Genomic DNA, 19091 nt, shown 5'->3' on the forward strand with positions numbered 1-19091 from the left:
CTGATTATTTACATAACTGTAACTGATCATAGAGTCTCTTTTAAATTGGCTGTGCTGGAACTTTTTATAAAGAATCTCAAATTGAACTTTTTTTTTTAATAATCTTTGAAAATACTCACTTTTAATCAGATTATCTACTTTACTTTTTCATTAGTTACAGAAATCTAAACATAACAAAGACAACACATTTTGGAAAAAGATGAAGTATAATAAATAAAGTCATGCTACTTTTAAACAATCAAATTGAAGTTTTAAAAGGCTGTTCAAGGCCAGGAAAGCCACATCTAGGGCATGCCATCAGATTCTGCCTGCGATATCTATAAATTTGAGTGAATTCCTCTCTTATCGAGGTCCCCAAAATATCTCAAGATTCTTGCACCTGCCAGGAGGCAGCCTTCCTTATTCACCTGATAAGGCTTCTGGGAACCTAAGGTTTCCAATTTCTGGAGGAATCAGGTAGAGAGAAAAGATAAATGTTTCAATTCTACTTAAAAATGTATAATTTACCAAGTTACTGTAAGTCATAATTAGCTTGAGGGGAAGGGTTTCCTTATGACTGGAAAACACAGATTAAAAACCAGTAATATTTCAGACAAAAAACCAAAAAAATTATAACCATATTCGTCAGTTTGCTGAGTCTTATGTGACTAATCCTTGATCTTAATCTTCTGTTCACAGTTTTATGAAGTCATCAGGTTTTCCATTAGAATTCTTTAATTTCTTACCAAGTTCAGTTGTATGATATGAAAAAAGTCCTTTCTATGAATCTTTTTGAAGATGAAGCGTTTTTTGCAAAAGCATTGGAGTAAAATAATAACTGTCTATAAATGACAAAAGACTTAAAAAGGCGTGGTTAAAGATCTGATTACAATATAGCTGACAAAGAAACTTGGTTACTGCTGTAGCATACATTTTAAGATAATTACTAGAATTGTGACTGATTTGCTAGGACATATTCAACTTTTAGAATTTCATATAATTTCTAGAACGTTTATATTAATGACATTTACCCATACAATATAACCTAAGAAGGTTTATTACCACTCATTTGACAATGCTTCCCGTATAATTTAACTTACCAAAGAAGGCTGATTAGTTTAATATTTCTCTCTCCATGATGCTTCAGGGGCCCTTTAGAAAACCTCAAAGTTAGCTAGCAGTCAACCAAAATTCAATTAGAATTTGATCTTTGGGAAGTTTGTCAAAAATATCAAAAAGATTTAAAAACACTTGGTCAAATAGGATCATATGTCACTGTGGAACAGTACATATTCACTTAGCCAAAGTGACAATAAAAGACTTCAAAAGCAAATACAGAAAGTTATAACAGATTACTTAAAAGGTAAAGAAACTACAATTGGTTATCAAAAGCGGATTAATATTCTAAGAAAACTTTGTCCTCTTAACAGAGAGAAAACCAAATTCAGGTTTTGTACCACTTTACCCTTAATATTAAGGTTCATTTACTCAGTTAAATTTGTTCCAATCTCAGTCAATACTGACCACACATAGAATTCCTTTCTAAGATTCATTTTTTTCCCTCACAAATCTTCTACAACTTTCTATATCCATATAAATTTGTCCCTTGTTTTCTTTCACATTTAGAAATAACCAGGTTTAGGACAAAATTACTTTCTTTTCCCTTAACAAAACACATTTCCATTCCTTATACTTTCTTTTTCCTTGCATACAAAAATGTTTTCCTTATTAATTTTTAATAGTTTTAATTATACATTTTAATAAGAATTCTTAACCTTAAAACCTTAGTTTCTAGTGAAAACTAAGAAGCAAGTAATTATGAACTGTTTGTCATACCAGCATTTCCTGATTGGCAAACTTATGAACATATTCTATAACCTAATTTCTTTCCACAGTGGGGTACAAGACATGTCCAATGAGCCCAAACATTTTTAGTTTTTCTCTAATAAGACAAACATAGGTAAAATTACATTTCGTTAGTAATTAATGTTCCAGTATCTTATTTGGAAATGACCTGGATATCCAATGATCACATCATGTAACTTAATTTAGCAGTTTCAAGTTATTGAAAATCTGGAATAACTTATTTTAAGTAGACAGTCCAAAGCATTAATTATTCCTAAAGAATTCACCTAAAAACTTTTTTTTTTTTTTTTTTTTTTGCTGTACACAGGCCTCTCACTGTTGTAGCCTCTCCCGTTGTGGAGCACAGGCTCCGGACGCGCAGACTCAGTGGCCATGGCTCTTGGGCCTAGCCACTCTGTGGCATGTGGGATCTTCCCGGACCGGGGCACGAACCCGTGTCCCCTGCATCGGCAGGTGGACTCTCAACCACTGCGCCACCAGGGAAGCCCACCTAAAAACTCTTATCTCATTTACATTTAATTTACTTAAAAGTTTCATCATATCTAGTTATTTTTCTTGTTGACAAACTTTGTAACAGAAATAAGATCTTATTTGATTTCTAGTAAACCTAGGCACAATAAAAGTATTATATTTAATGTTGATGACTCTAAAAACATGGCTGTATTAATTAAGCCAACAAACTTAAAGTTGTTTTCATTTATTAAAATGTAATCCTAGATCATGTGATCCTGAAATTCATTTGGGTTAGTTTGTTTTTTATTTCTAAGTATTTATATAAGTGCTTAATTCCTTTTAAGCCAATTAAATAGAGCTCTTTTACAAATTAATTTTGGCAGTACCACACATCTGTAACACACATATATACACACAAACACACAAATAGACACAGTGACCCCATAGTTTCCATTCCAAAATTTCAGCCATGAATCAGGTACAATAATACAAAAACCATCAGTTACAAAAGAAGTTGGATTCAAATTGAGTTTCTGGCAGATGGAACAAATCAAGGTAACCTGTTTAAATGGCTAAACCCTTTTTACTAATATTTATAGAGAAGACACTTAAGATTTGTGTTTGTCCTTAACAATTCAAGTTCTGAATTACCTATTGCCCTTTTGTTTTTAATAAGAGTTACCTTCCTGAAATTTGCATTTTTAAAAGATGGCCTAGATAAGAGTTCCTGGAGAAGACCAGGTAGAACATTTACATCTCAAAGGCATAGGAGGATTAATGCAAGTTCCTCCTAGGAAGACTGTTCTCTTAAGGCCAGAATTTTTTACTTAAAAATTATCTTAAGATACATAGGGAAGGTTTGGGGAGTGGTAAAAAGATTGGTGCGCTTTGAATTGTCTCTGGATCCACAGCTCTTTAGATTTGTAAAACCAGGACACTTAGTTTTAATTCCTCAAAGAATTGGGTGGCCACCTCAATGATATCAAAGGACTGATAGACACATTCACTTAGGTTGGAATGTTTTTCTTTCCTTTATTTAGCATAGAGGAGAAGGCCAAAACAAAAAATTCTAACAAGATCTGAATATCAGCTATGGTCAGTTTAGTCAGACCAGTGCCCTCCCATCTCAATAATCTATTTACAAAAAATTTTGAGGATCTGCCCTGGGTTTAAGAAATTCTTTATGGCCCTCAGTATGGTCTCAGTATGGTCTGAAGAGGCTCACCTGTAGCCTCAGGTGATCCTGTTTTTAAAGGTAACCATTTAATAGTCTCTTCAGAGAGGAATGGCAATTCAGAGGATTACTAGAATGAGCACTCAAATAAAGGAGAATAGAGGGGAGCAGTAGTTACATCTGTCATAATTTTTGTTTGCTTTTAGGTACATTTTATATCTTTAATCTTTCATTAGCCTGCTACAACAAATCCTTCAATGAGGCTATTTTCACATTTTGAAGCCTTTTGGGACTTCTGTATATCAATTTAAATAGGTACAATATTTTAAGATTATAGTGAAACAGGAGGGAAGGAGGCAGGGCACAACTTTTAAAAGAATGACATAGCCATAGGACATGACAAAAACTGGTTAGAACCAACTAGGTCCAATATGGCAGAAGATTTGACTTCCAGTGGACCTTGAGCCTCATTATATTCTCATTATAATACATTAGCATAAGCTAAGTGACAGACCCACCAGTGCCATGACAGTTCCCAGGTGACCATCAAAGATCAAAAAGTGGGCAGTGGCCCAATTCCTGGAAATCTCCACCCCCTCTCCAAAATAGTTGAAATAATCCTCCTGCTCTTTAGCCTATGAAATTACCCAGCCCATAAAAACTAACCAAGCCATACTTCAGGGCCTTTCACCTTCTGAGAAGGCCCACACTCTGTGGAGTGTTTTTCTCTCTAAATAAAGCCACTTCTTACCTATCACTTTGTCTCTCTCTGAATTCCTTCTGTGATGAGACATCAAGAACCTGAGCTTCATTAAGTCCTGAGACCAGGTGTGTGATCTCAATTAAAAGACCATAAAATGGGTTCAAGTCCCAATCTGGGTTTTGGCTGAGTTTGAGTCCCAATCTGAGTTGCACAGTTTCAATAGCTTTCTAAAATTTTAACAATTTAAAAGTTTTTCCAATTCAGAAGATCCAAGCATCTAGCCCTACAAATATTTTCTCCTGATAATCTAATTTTAGAAATGAAGAAAACTCTTACCTCTCTTGTTTATAGTAGACCCTGCAGGCAGAGATCCAGGAGACTGCCATGGTAAGAACTTACCTTCTGCTGGCTTTCTCTAACTCTGTATCCAAAAATCAGTTTTGGAGTGCCAAAAGAACCCCATCTTGGCCATTTCAGGGAGGAATTTCCTTTTGTTACTGAACTCAGGTCTGGCTGCTCGCCCCTTGAAGCCAATACTTGAGAGGCAAGTATTGGTAAAAAGGAAAGTTTGCTTTATTCAGGAGGCCAGCAACTGAGAGAGAAGGCAGACTCATGTCCAAAGACCAACTCCCCACTGTTGATCAGTGGGCAAGATCTTTTAAAGGGGAATTTCAGGGGTGTATAGGCAGAGGGAAGGGGCTACATGCAGAACAGCACACAGTCAGCTCCGACAGTCATCTTGAAATTAGTCATGCAGTGGTCTGATCAGTATCATCTTGATTGTTTTAATTACAGCTAATCTTCAGTCACAGGATCAATTTGTTCCCATTTCCTTGAGGCCAGTTCTCACAATTGTGAGAATTGTGTCACAATTATGTCATGGCTTATGTCTGGTCATCATGTAGTTAAATTCTTCCACCTGGTGGGGGTTTCAGTATCTACAAAACAGCTCAAAGGATATGGCTCAGAATATTATCTATAGCCCTTGAAGAGGAACTAAATGTCCTTGACTTTGTTTAATGACTAAGCTATTATGTCCTGTTTTATTGCTTTCCTTTGCTTCTGCATTTTCTCATTTGTCTGATTAAATTTATTCAATTTATTCTTTGGCTAAAGTTTTTCTGCAGACAAGAGGCAGGCAGAGGACATGGGGTAGGGGGTTATTTTGTCATGGGAAGGCCCCATAGGGTCTTGCTCCATTTCACTTTAATTCCCAACTAAGTATTAATAAGTACTTGCAAGCATGCATAAACCCAGCTGGAATCCCCATAGGTAGCCGTCCTCAAGGGAGCTACTTCACCTTTGAGGAACAATTTCCCATGATCAATTTGAGAGCCTAATTTATTTATTTTATTTATTTATTTTTTTTAATAAGCAAAGCATCCTGAGTACATTCATTTTTATTTTTTTCCAAGACAGAATTTCTGGATATGTAGGAGCCAAAGTTCTGTTACAGTTCTTTTTTTTTTTTTTTGTAACATCTTTATTGGAGTATAATTGCTTTACAATGGTGTGTTAGTTTCTGCTGTATAACACAGTGAATCAACTATACATATACATATATCCCCATGTCCCCTCCTTCTTGCATCTCCCACCCCCTCTCCCTATCCCACCCCTCTAGGGGGTCACAAAGCACCAAGCTGATCTCCCTGTGCTATGAGGCTGCTATCCACTAGCTATCTATTTTACATTTGGTAGTGTATATATGTCCATGCCACTCTCTCACTTTGTCACAGGTTACCTTTCCCCCTACCCGTGTCCACAAGTCCATTCTCTACATCTGCATCTTTATTCCTGTCCTGCCCCTACCTTCTTCAGAAACATTTTCTTTTTAGATTCCATATATATGTGTTAACATACAGTATGTGGTTTTCTCTTTCTGACTTACTTCACTCTGTATGACAGACTCTAGATCCATCCACCTCAGTACAAATAACTCAATTTCGTTTCTTTTTATGGCTGAGTAATACAGGGAGCCTAATTTAGATATGAGCTATCATCTGAACAATGTTCTGAGGACAGTGTAGTGGATTGAATGTGTGCTGCTTCTGAGTCTAGCTCCCCAAGGAGTTGCCCTTGCATCTATTCATTTTATGTATCTCTATTTCTACCTCCAGCAGTCTAAAACTGCTGCAGGTGCTCAGAGCACTGAAGACCATTCTTTATGTCGTGTGTCCCTGGAAGAGCAGTATTTACTTAATAGTTATAGTGGGGCTACCCTGTAAGACCACTGTACATCATGAGGATTAATCTTCAGACACTTCTGCTAGGTTCTCAATCACCTGAGAACACCTTGTGGCTGGAATGAGCAAATGTGCCTTGTGTTTTGGAGATGAATAATTCAGTCTCTCATTTCACTAACAATATTTTGTTCAGATCAAACGTCAACTTTTTTTTTTTTTTTTTCAATTTAAGCCAAAGTTAACAAAACCAGCCACCCATGATTTCCTGGGACTCCTACTCAGATCACCCTAGGTCTCTGCCTAGGCAATTCAACTGTACCCCCTAAGACTCCAAGTCCTTCGTAAAAACAGCTCAAATACAATTTTTATAATCATCATTTAAAAGCAATGAGATCTGGATATCAGGGGTACTCATTGGAACACCTGAGGAGTACTGAGAAGCTGGTGGGGCTCAGTGGATCCATGCTGGTATCAAGTCTTCATTCGGCGTAGACTCCAAGTGTCCTCTGGCGTTTTTTTCTGATACCCTGCCAACTACACCATGCATATGTCAATGAAAAAATTAATTGATAGTCAATCTAGGTATAAAGCCATATTCCTTGCCTCAACACCTTGTCTCCCGATTTATTGGCCTGTCGTGCAGCGAGCAGAATGAGCGTGGACTCCGTAACAAGTTGTCAGGAGACCTTCAAGATGGCGGAGGAGTAAGACTTGGAGATCACCTTCCTCCCCACAGATACACCAGAAATACATCTACATGTGGAATAACTCCTACAGAACACCTACTGAATGCTGGCAGAAGACCTCAGACCTCCCAAAAGACAAGAAACTCCCCACGTACCTGGATAGGGCAAAAGAAGAAAGGAAAAACAGAGACAAAAACAGAGACAAAATAGGGATGGTACCCGCACCTCTGGGAGGGAGCTGTGAAGGAAGAAAAGTTTCCACACACTAGGAAGCCCCTTCACTGGCAGAGATGGGGGGTGGCGGCGAGGGGAGGCTTTGGAGCCATGGAGGAGAGCACAGCAACAGGGGTGCAGAGGGCAAAGTGGAGAGATTCCCACACAGACGACCGGTGCCAACCAGCACTCACCAGCCCGAGAGGCTTGTCTGCTCACCCGCTGGGGTGGGCAGGGGCTGGGAGCTAAGGCTCAGGCTTCGGAGGTCAGATCCCAGGGAGAGGACTGGGGTTGGCTGCATGAACACAGCCTGAAGGGGGCTAGTGCGCCACAGCTAGCCAGGAAGGAGTCCGGGAAAAAGTCTGGAACTGCCTAAAAGGCAAGAGACTTTTTCTTGCCGCTTTGTTTTGTGGTACGCAAGGAGAGGGGATTCAGAGTGCCACCTAAATAAGCTCCAGAGACGGGTGCCATCCACAGCTATCAGCGAGGACACCAGAGACAGGCATGAGACGCTAAGGCTGCTGCTGCAGCCACCAAGAAACCTGTGTGCGAGCACAGGTCACTATCCACACCTCCCCTCCAGGGAGCCTGTGCAGCCTGCCACTGCCAGGGTCCCGGGATCCAGGGACAACTTCCCCGGGAGAACACATGGCACACCTCAGCCTGGTGCAATGTCATGCCAGCCTCTGTTGTCACAGGCTCGCCCCGCATTCTGTAACCCTCCCTCCCCCCGGCCTGAGTGAGCCAGAGCCCACTAATCAGCTGTGACTTTAACACCATCCTGTCTGGGCAGGAATAGATACCCTCAGGTGACCTACATGCAGAGGCAGGGCCAATCCAAAGCTGAACCCAAGGAGCTGTGTGAACAAAGAAGAGAAAGGGAAATCTCTCCCAGCAGCCTCAGGAGCAGCGGATTAAATCTCCACAATCAACTTGATGTACCCTGCATCTGTGGAATACATGAATAGACAACCATCATCCCAAAATTGAGACGGTGGACTTTGGGAGCAACTGTAGACTTGGGGTTTGCTCTATGCAACTGACTGCTTTCTGCTTTTATGTTTATCTTAGTTTACTATTTAGAGTTTATTATCATTGGTAGATTTTTTTATTGATTTAGTTGCTCTCTTCCCTTTTTTTTTTAATATATAGATGTATATATTTTTTTCCTTTTTCTCTTTTTGTGAGTGTGTATTTGTATGCTTCCTAGGGTGATTTGTCCATATAGCTTTGCTTTTGCCATTTGTCCTAGTGTTCTGTCTGTCCATTTTTTGTTGTTGTTGTTTCTTTTCTAGTATAGTTTTTAGCACTTGTTATCTTTGGTGCATTTGTTTTTTGGTTTGGCTGCTCTCCTTTCTTTTTTTTTATTTTTAATTTATTTTATTTTTAATAATTTTCTTATTTTTTATTTTAATAACTTTTTATTTTCTTTTTTTTCTTTCATTTATTCTCCCTTTTCTTCTGAGCCATGTGGCTGACAGTATCTTGGTGCTCTGGCTGGGTGTCAGGCCTGTGCCTCTGAGGTAGAAGAGCCAAGTTCAGGACATTGGTCCACCAGAGACCTCCTGGCTCCATGTAATATCAAATGGTGAAAGCTCTCCCAAGATCTCCATCTCAATGCTAAGACCCAGCTCCCCTCAATGATCAGCAAGCTCCAGTGCTGGACACCCCATGCCAAACTAGCAAGACAGGAACACAACCCAACCCATTAGCAGAGAGGCCACCCAAAATCATAATAAGGTCACAGACACCCCAAAACACACCACCAGACGTGGTCCTGCCCACCAGAAAGACAAGATCCAGCCTCATCCACCAGAACACAGGCACTAGTCCCCTCCATCAGGAAGCCCACACAACCCACTGTGCCAAACTTAGCCACTGGGGGCAGACAGCAAAAACAACGGGAACTACGAACCTGTATCCTGTGAAAAGTAGACCCCAAACACAGTAAGTTAAGCAAAATGAGAAGACAGAGAAACACACAGTAGATGAAAGAGCAAGGTAAAAACCCACCAGACCAAACAAATGAAGAGGAAATAAGCAGTATACCTGAAAAGAATTCAGAGTAATGATAGTAAAATAATCCAAAACCTTGGAAATAGAATGGAGAAAATATAAGAAATGTTTGTAACAAGGACCTAGAGGAACGAAAGAGCAAACAATAAATGATGAACAAAAAATACATGAAATTAAAAATTCTCTAGAAGGAATCAGTAGCAGAATAACTGAGGCAGAAGAACGGATAAGTGACCTGGAAAATAAAATAGTGGAAATAACTACTGCAGAGCAGAATAAAGAAAAAAGAATGAAAACAATTGAGGATAGTCTTGGAGACATCTGGGACAACATTAAATGCACCAACATTCGAATGATAGGGGTCCCAGAAGAAGAGAAAAAGAAAGGGACTGAGAAAATATTTGAAGAGATTATAGTTGAAAACTTCCCTAATACGGGAAAGGAAATAGTCCATCAAATCCAGGAAGCACAGAGAGTCCCATACAGGATAAATCCAAGGAGAAACACAATAAGACACATATTAATCAAACTATCCACAATTAAATACAAAGGAAAATTATTAAAAGCAGCAAGGGAAAAATGACAAATAACATGCAAGGTAATTCCCATAAGATTAACAGCTGCTCTTTCAGCAGAAACTCTGCCAGCCAGAAGGGAGTGGCAGGACATATTTAAAGTGATGAAAAGGAAAAACCTACAACCAAGATCACTCTACCCAGCAAAGATCTCATTCAGATTAGACGGAGAAATTAAAACCGTTACAGACAAGCAAAAGCTAAGAATTCAGCACCAAAAACCCAGCTTTACAACACATGCTAAAGGAACTTCTCTAGGCAGGAAATACAAGAGAAGGAAAAGACCTACAATAACAAACCCAAAACAATTAAGAAAATGGTCATAGGAACATACATATTGATAATTACCTTAAATGTAAATGGATTAAATGCTCCAACCAAAAGACATAGACTGGCTGAATGGATACAAAAACAAGATGCGTATATACGCCATCTACAAGATACCCACTTCAGACCGAGGGACACATACAGACTGAAAGTGAGGGGATGGAAAAAGATATTCCATGTAAATGGAAATCAAAAGAAAACTGGAGTAGCACTTCTTATATCAGACAAAATAAAGACTATTACAAGAGACAAAGGACACTACATAATGATCAAGAGATCAATCCAAGAAGAAGATATAACAATTTTAAATATTTTTGCACCCAAAATAGGAGCACCTCGATATATAAGGCAAATGCTAACAGCCATAAAAGGGGAAATCAACAGTAACACAATCATAGTAGGGGACTTTAACACCCCACTTTCACCAATGGACAGATCATCCAAAATGAAAATAAATAAGGAAACACAAGCTTTAAATGATACATTAAATAAGATGGACTTAATTGATATTTATAGTACATTCCATCCAAAACAACAGAATACACTTTCTTCTCAAGGGCTCATGGAACATTCTCCAGGATAGATCATATCTTGGGTCACAAATCAAGCCTTGGAAAATTTAAGAAAATTGGAATCGTATCAAGTATCTTCCAACCACAATGCTATGAGACTAGATGTCAATTACAGTAAAAAATCTGTGAAAAATACAGACACATGGAGGCTAAACAATACACTACTTAATAACCAAGAGATCACTGAAGAAATAAAAAAATACCTAGAAACAAATGACAATGAATACATGACGACCCAAAACCTATGGGATGCAGCAAAAGCAGTTCTAAGAGAGAAGTTTGTAGCAATACAATCCTACCTCAAGAAACAAGAAACATCTCAAATAAAGAACCTAACCTTACACCTAAAGCAATTAGGGAAAGAAGAACAAACCAAAAAACAAAAACCCTAGAGTTAGCAGAAGGAAAGAAATCATAATGATCAGATCAGAAATAAATGAAAAAGAAATGAAGGACACAACAGCAAAGATCAGTAAAAGTAAAAGCTTATTGAGCTATAGCTCAAATAAACCTACCTGCTTATTTGAGAAGATAAAGAAAATTGATAAACCATTAGCCAGACTCACCAAGAAAAAAAGGGAGAAGACTCAAATCAACAGAATTAGAAATGAAAAAGGAGGAGTAACAACTGACACTGCAGAAATACAAAGGATCATGAGAGATTACTACAAGCACCTCTATGCTAATAAATTGGACAACCTGGAAGAAATGGACAAATTCTTAGAAAAGCACAACCTTCAGAGACTGAACCAGGAAGAAATAGAAAATATAAACAAACCAATCACAAGCACTGAAATTGAGACTGTGATTAAAAATCTTCCAACGAACAAAGCCCAGGAACAGATGGCTTCACAGGCGAATTCTATCAAACATTTAGAGATGAGCTAACACTTATCATTCTCAAACTCTTCCAAACTATAGCAGAGGGAGGAACACTCCCAAAGTCATTCTAGAGGCCACCATCATCCTGATACCAAAACCAGACAAAGATGCCACAAAGAAAGAAAACTACAGGCCAATATCACTGATGAACATAGATGCAAAAGTCCTCAACATAATACTAGCAAACAGAATCCAACAGCACATTAAAAGGATCATACACCATGATCAAGTGGTGTGTATCCCAGGAATGCAAGGATTCTTCAATATATGCAAGTCAGTCTATGTGATACACCATATTAACAAATTGAAGGATAAAAACCATATGATAATCTCAATAGATGCTGAAAAAGCTTTTGACAAAATTCAACACCGATTTATGATAAAAACCCTTCAGAAAGTAGGCATAGAGGGAACTTTCCTCAACATAATAAAGGCCATATATGACAAGGCCATATATGACAAACGCACAGCCAACATTGTTCTCAATGGTGAAAAACTGAAACCATTTCCACTAAGATCAGGAACAAGACAAGGTTGTCCACTCTCACCACTATTATTCAACATAGTTTTGGAAGTTTTAGCCCCAGCAATCAGAGAAGAAAAAGAAATAAAAGGAATCCAAATTGGAAAAGAAGAAGTAAAGCTGTCATTGTTTGCAGATGACATGACACTATATATAGAGAATCCTAAAGATGCTACCAGAAAATTACTAGAGCTAATCAATGAATTTGGTAAAGTAGCAGGATACAAAGTTAATGCACAGAAATCTCTGGCATTCCTATACACTAATGATGAAAAATCTGAAAGAGAAATTAAGAAAACACTCCCATTTACCACTGCAACAAAAAGAATAAAATACCTAGGAATAAACGTACCTAAGGAGACAAAAGACCTGTATACAGAAAACTATAAGACACTGATGAAAGAAATTAAAGATGATTCAAACAGATGGAGAGATATACCATGCTCTTGGTTTGGAAGAATGAACAGTGTGAAAATGGCTATAGTACCCAAAGCAATCTACAGATTCAGTGCAATCCCTATCAAACTACCAATGGCATTTTTCACAGAACCAGAACAAAAAACTTTACAATTTGTATGGAAACACAAAAGACCCTGAATAGCCAAAGCAATGTTGAGAAAGAAAAATGGAGCTGGAGGAATCAGGCTCCTGGACTTGAGATTATACTACAAAGCTACAGTAATCAAGACAGTATGGTACTGGCACAAAAACAGAAATATAGATCTGTGGAATAGGATAGAAAGCCCAGAGATAAACCTACGCACATATGGTCACCTTAATTTTGGTAAAGGAGGCAAGAATATACAATGGAGAAAAGACAGCCTCTTCAGTAAGTGGTGCTGCGAAAACTGGACAGCTACATGTAAAAGAATGAAATTATAACACTCCCTTACACCATAGACAAAAATAAACTCAAAATGGATTAAAGACCTAAATGTAAGGCCAGACACTGTCAAACTCTTAGAGGAAAACATAGCCAGAACACTCTATGACATAAATCACAGCGAGATCCTTTTGACCCACCTCCTAGAGAAATGGAAATAAAAGCAAAAATAAACAAATGTGACCTAATGAAACTTAAAAGGTTTTGCACAGTGAAGGAAACCATAAAGAAGAGGAAAAGACAACCTCCAAATGGTAGAATATATTTGCAAATGAAGCATCTGACCAAGGATTAATCTCTAAAGTATACAAGCAGGTCATGCAGCTCAATATCAAACAAACAAAAAATCCAATCCAAAAATGAGCAGAAGATCTAAATCGACATTTCTCCAAAGAAGATATACAGATTTCCAACAAACTCATGAAAGGATGCTCAACATCACTAATCATTAGAGAAATGCAGATCAAAAGTATAATGAGGTATCATCTCACACCATTGAGAATGGCCATGATCAGAAAATCTACAAACAATAAATGCTGGAGAGGTTGTGGAGAAAAGCGAACACTCTTGCACTGTTGGTGGGAATATAAATTGATACAGCCACTATGGAGAACAGTATGGAAGTTCCTTAAAAAAATAAAAATAGAACTACCATATGACCCAGCAATCTCACTACTGGGCATATACCCTGAGAAAACTATACTTCAAAAAGAGTCATGTACCACAATGTTCATTGCAGCACTATTTACAATATCCAGGACATGTAAGCAACCTAAGTGTCCATTGACAGATGAATGGATAAAGAAGATGTGGCACATATATACTGTGAAATATTACTGGGCCATAAAAGGAAATGAAATTGAGTTATTTGTAGTGAGGCGGATGGACCTAGAGTCTGTCATACAGAGTGAAGTAAGTCAGAGAAAATCAAATACCATATACTAACACATATATATGGAATGTAAAAAAAAAAAAAATGGTTTTGAGGAATCTAGGGGCAGAACAGGAATAAAGCCGCAGATGTTGAGAATGGACTTGAGGACACGGGGAGGCGGAAGGGTAAGCTGGGATGAAGTGAGAGAGTGGTATGGACATATATACACTATGAAATGTAAAATCGATAGCTAGTGGGAAGCAGCCGCATAGCACAAGAGATTAGCTCGGTGCTTTCTGACCACCTAGAGGGGTGAGATAGGGAAGGTGGGAAGGAGATGCAAGAGGGAGGAGATATGGGGATATATGTATATGTATAGCTGATTCACTTTGTTATAAAGCAGAAACTAACGCATCATTGTAAAGCAGTTATACCCCAATAAATATGTTTAAAAAAATTCATCAATCTAGAAATAAATGGACAATTTTATTTGAGCCATCCTGAAGATTATTACCTGGAGACAGTCTTTCAGAAAGCTCTGAGGGCTGTTCCACCAGTTATATGTCAAAGCACAGTTATATAAATTTCTGAGACATAGAGTTATAAGTCAAATGACAGATTACACAATCCAGATCTGTGCTTACAAAGCTAATAGTGGGTCATCATAACCCATTAAAAGATTAAGGAGAAAGGTGATCTCCTGAGGAGGTCTGGTTAATGCAGATGCACAGTACACTCTGCAGGGGAGGGAAGAGGGCCAAGCAGGCAGATGAAAATTTTGTTTAAATTTTTTTTGTCTTGCCCTCAGATATAAATTTTATTTTATCAAGGTCATAGTTAAGTTTGAACCATATAGTGTTGGGGAAGAAGAATTTTCCTCTACCGTTCTAGGTTCTTCTGGTTGTTCTAATAATTAAATTGACATGAGACAGATTAACAGGGGAAAATCACACTAAAGTTTAATAGCTTGTATACGTGGGCGAGTCCCAGGAAAACTGAGTAAGTCTCCAACATGACCAAAGCCCTCACCTTAAATACCAGAGGGAACTGCAAGTGGGAAGGCCTTGAAGCAGAATGAACTTGGTATGTTTGAGAAATAGAAAGACCAGTGTGGTTGGAATGTGTGAATGAGATGAGGGTAGAGAGATGATCAAAGGCAAGATCATCCAGGGCCTTGTAGGCCATTTAAAGAAGTTTGGATACTATCTTAAAGGGTATGGGTACAATTGAAGGGATTCAACAAGGTCAGCTTAGAGTTTTTAAGAGGTTACTTGGGCTGCTGTTTGGAGAATGCACTGTAAAGGTACAAAGTAGAATGCCTCTGTCATCCAGGCAGGAGGTGATGGGAGCTTGAGGCAATGCAGGTGGACAGATTAGATGTGCAAAATCTTCCAGAGTGAAAAAGAATCTTAATGGATAGGATATGGGTATGAGTAGAAGGCAGATGCTATGAGGATTGTCAATATTATCAAAGGCTTAAAACAAGAGACCCTATAGAAATTACACACTGAGGTTTATCCCTAGATTCCTAAAGCTGGTGAGCAATCTCCGTGATTCTTGGTAACTTGGCAGAGTTTCTGAAAATCATGGACTTGTGTGACTTCTTCTTCCATTTAAGAAGATTTAGGTTACTGCAAAGGCCACTAGACACGATCAGTTCAACCTAGTAGATATGGAACGAAAATGTATGAAAAATGTGTTCTGTTATTTAAAGAACCACTTGACTAGTATCTTGCCCTGGGGGTGCCATAAAAAGATGTCAGTTCAGTTTGGTGCTCCTCAGGTTGGGTTCTTAGGAAGGAGACGCTGAGGCAGAGTTTGGAGTGCTAGATATTTATCAGGAACCCATACCTGTGAAAGGAAGAAGGGAGAAGCAAGATTGGGCAAATAAAAAACTCAATTTCAATGCAGGTCCAACGAAGTGTGGGTCAACCCCGAAGGGAGCTCTGGAGCAAATATTGCCCATCAGAGTGACCTGCATTAAGCCCAAACTGCTGGGTCTTTACATCCTTGCCTCACTCTGTCATTGGGTATAGGCTACCCCAGGAATGGTGTGCCTTTGGGCAAGGCTGTTCTCTGCAGCTGAGTCCAACCCTGAAGCTGGTGACAGGTAAGCATCAAGTGCTTTCTAGAAGTGGATTGCACATCCCCATATCCACCACAAGTACTGCATTGCTGAAGAGAAGTAATAAGTAATTTGCCTAGCTGCTTTATTCTTTAATTTAGGTGTTTCTTTCCTCTCAAGAACTCAAGATAAAACATACACAATTTTTTAATCACAAAATATTTACAGTCACTGGGACAATCCAAGAGAGGGTAACTAAGAGATAAGAGATTGGTTGGAGAAACCAAGATCAGGAAAAGCACAAAGAGAAAAAACTAATGGAAGGAGGCTTCTAGGAGCAAAGAGAAACAAATTTTAATAAAATGCATGGAGTTATGGCATCCGGTCCTGGACCTTATTTCAAAAATCACTACAATGAACATATCTTTAAAACAGTTTTTAAAATTACATTGTAAAATGTTATTAGCTCTCTTTTGTTTCCTTGACAGATATGGAAAACATGGATAAAAGAGACCGACCATTCATGACAGTTCAGAAAAATGATACCTCAGGTATTTTTTCTACTTCTAAGCCTGTTTTATGATTTATGGTGGATTATTGGTGATATAAAGTTGGAATGTTGATTTTCAAAAGTTTAATAATGGAAGGTTCATTTTTTGGTCACATTGAAGATTTCTCCAGTTCCCCTACAATAGTCAGGCCAACCATTCTCTCCTGTGCTTGTCCTTAAATCGTTTGGGAGCTTCTTGCAGTCATGTGATCCATGATATACTTAATAAATCTTAATCGCCTTACAATGCACAGCTGAATTTTTCACATCATTGAGGCAATGATGCTTGAATTACCCAAATTTTTATACTTCATGCTACTTGGCCTTAGAGTATCCTCTACCTATGTTTTACTTTACCAAAATAGTTAGTATCAAACTAAACTAGGACATTTTATATGCTTGGATGGAGAATGGCTGCCCAAACATTTTGTATCATTTTAATCTTATCTGGCCTATTAAATTTTTTAGGTTTCAGTTTCAACCTTTTTTCGTATTTAATTGAAATCAATTTTTCTAAGTTAAAAATGCAGCTATGACTTTAAAAATTCTATTTACTTAATTTGATTCATAAGAATGTGATACTTAAATATTCACAGTTGATGACTAACACATTTTAAATAAAAAGAATGGTCACACTTTGTAACTTGACAATATAATTTTCTAAAATTCTCAATGTACTAACTTAAATGGAAGTATTCCTTTTATGCCCTTTTAGAAGTAATTTTATGCAAGGAATATAGTGGTAATATTTTTTAAATTTCCAGAAATTGAGGTTCAAATATACTACAAATATTGCAATATATTACTTCTCATATTTGCTTAAAAATCTTTAAAAATAAGACCTGCAGTCAACATGTTGCCATAATTCTATTTTGACTTCCAATAACATAGTACTATTTCTTTGTCATTTTCTGTTTTTGATGAAAAACAGATAATCTGGTATTTCGTATGAAAAATGAAATGAGAAGCACCAAGTATAAACCAGTAGACTATCAACAATTGCATGCATTAACCGAAGCAAAAAAATTAGCTTCTGCCTCTACGGAGCTAAAGGTTAGAAGGTGTGTGGGTGGGTGTGTGTGTGTGTGTGTGTGTGTGTGTGTGTGTGTGTGTGTGTGTGTGTGTGTGTTTTCTAGTTTTGGAAAATTGAATTGCTAGAAAGTAAAATGGTAGTTACAATGAAATGTGAAAATAAATAACATTCTAAATAGTTTTTAGAATCTTCCAACTATTGGTAATAGTGAATAGCAACATTTTTATTTTCCTGTTTCTTTATTTTTTTGGCTGTGTTGGGTCTTCGTTGCTGCATGTGCACTTTATTTGTGGTGAGCGGGGGCTACTCTATGTTGCGGTGCACGGGCTTCTCATTGCGGTGGCTTCTCTTGTTGTGGAACACAGGCTCTAGGCGCACGGGCTTCAGTAGTTGCAGCACACAGGCTCAGTAGTTGTGGCTTGAGGGCTCAGTAGTTGTGACTTCTGGGCTCTAGAGCACAGGCTCAGTAGTTGTGACGCACGGGCTTAGTTGCTCCACGGCATGTGGGATCTTCCTGGACCAGGGCACAAACCCGTGTCCCCCTGCACTGGCAGGCAGATTCTTAACCACTGCGCCACCAGGGAAGCCCTGTGAATAGCAACATTTATTGAATGCTCTCAGACACTGTGCTATGTAGTCTACATGCATTACTCATTTAATGTTCTTAACAACCACATGAGGCCTGAATTCAACTTTATTTTTAGAAAGATAGCTATCTCATTAATTTTCAACAATTTCTAACATAATCTAAAAAAAATAAAAATTGCTAGTAAGTGCTAGCCATGGATTATCATCTAATTTAAAGCTCCTTCTGCAACACCATACAAAGTATGCCCCCAGGTGCCTCTCTTTTCTCGAATTCCCTTTTTGCCCTGATCTAAGAAGAGGTGAGCCTCGACTAGATTTGAAAGAGGTTTATGTGCAAGTGATTGTGCACAGTATTTTAGGACCATGGATGGGTTTAGGATTATTCAGGCAGTATGTTTCCCTCTTATGCAAATGATAGAGTACATTATAAACAGCATTTTCATTGCTTGGTTAAATTAAAAAATCTGGTTTAGCAAAGCAACATATTTAGCAATTTACAAGCTTTCATGTATATTTAATATTTTTGTGTTATATTAGTTTTACATAGCTTTTTATTGTTAATGTCTTTCTAAAAAGGCAACTCTCATGATTTCAAGGCACATTTGATACCCTATTCTGGGGAAATTACCATATATTCATGAGCTATGTCTCCTCAAACTAAGGAGACCACTTAAAAAGTAGGGCATTATTTGTTTGTTTCAGATATAGCTTTAAAATAATTTAAAGTTATTCAAAGAAATTTTATGGCAAAATCACTTACATAACTATCATCCTAATAAAACTATTTTCATATTTCTGACCTCTGTACTGATCTGTTGTATATATACCATCTATACACATATGTATTGATACATATAATAAATACTTATTATGTGCCTTGAATACATAATGGTGAACAATATATAACACCTACCCTCATGGGGTGTACTATTTGCAGGAGAGAGGG

At 37.9% G+C, this 19091-nt stretch overlaps 1 protein-coding gene across 12 annotated transcripts in view; it reads left to right on the top strand.

Moving 5' to 3' along the window:
* Positions 1-19091, top strand: part of CCDC148 (coiled-coil domain containing 148) — a 337625-nt gene that overhangs the window by 79268 nt on the left and 239266 nt on the right. For 6 of the 12 annotated variants that reach the window (XM_067741860.1, XM_067741863.1, XM_067741862.1 and 3 more), the window contains exon 2: positions 16463-16525. In XM_067741860.1, coding sequence (XP_067597961.1) covers positions 16514-16525 — 12 coding nt within the window. In that variant the 5' untranslated portion in view covers positions 16463-16513. Of the gene's footprint in view, positions 1-16462; positions 16526-17452; positions 17578-19091 lie in introns of those variants that run through there. The other 6 variants (XM_067741854.1, XM_067741858.1, XM_067741853.1 and 3 more) reach the window with 2 other exon arrangements.

The sequence above is a fragment of the Pseudorca crassidens genome, chromosome 6 (assembly GCF_039906515.1).
Source record: "Pseudorca crassidens isolate mPseCra1 chromosome 6, mPseCra1.hap1, whole genome shotgun sequence".
In the NCBI taxonomy this organism is placed as follows: Eukaryota; Metazoa; Chordata; class Mammalia; order Artiodactyla; family Delphinidae; genus Pseudorca; species Pseudorca crassidens.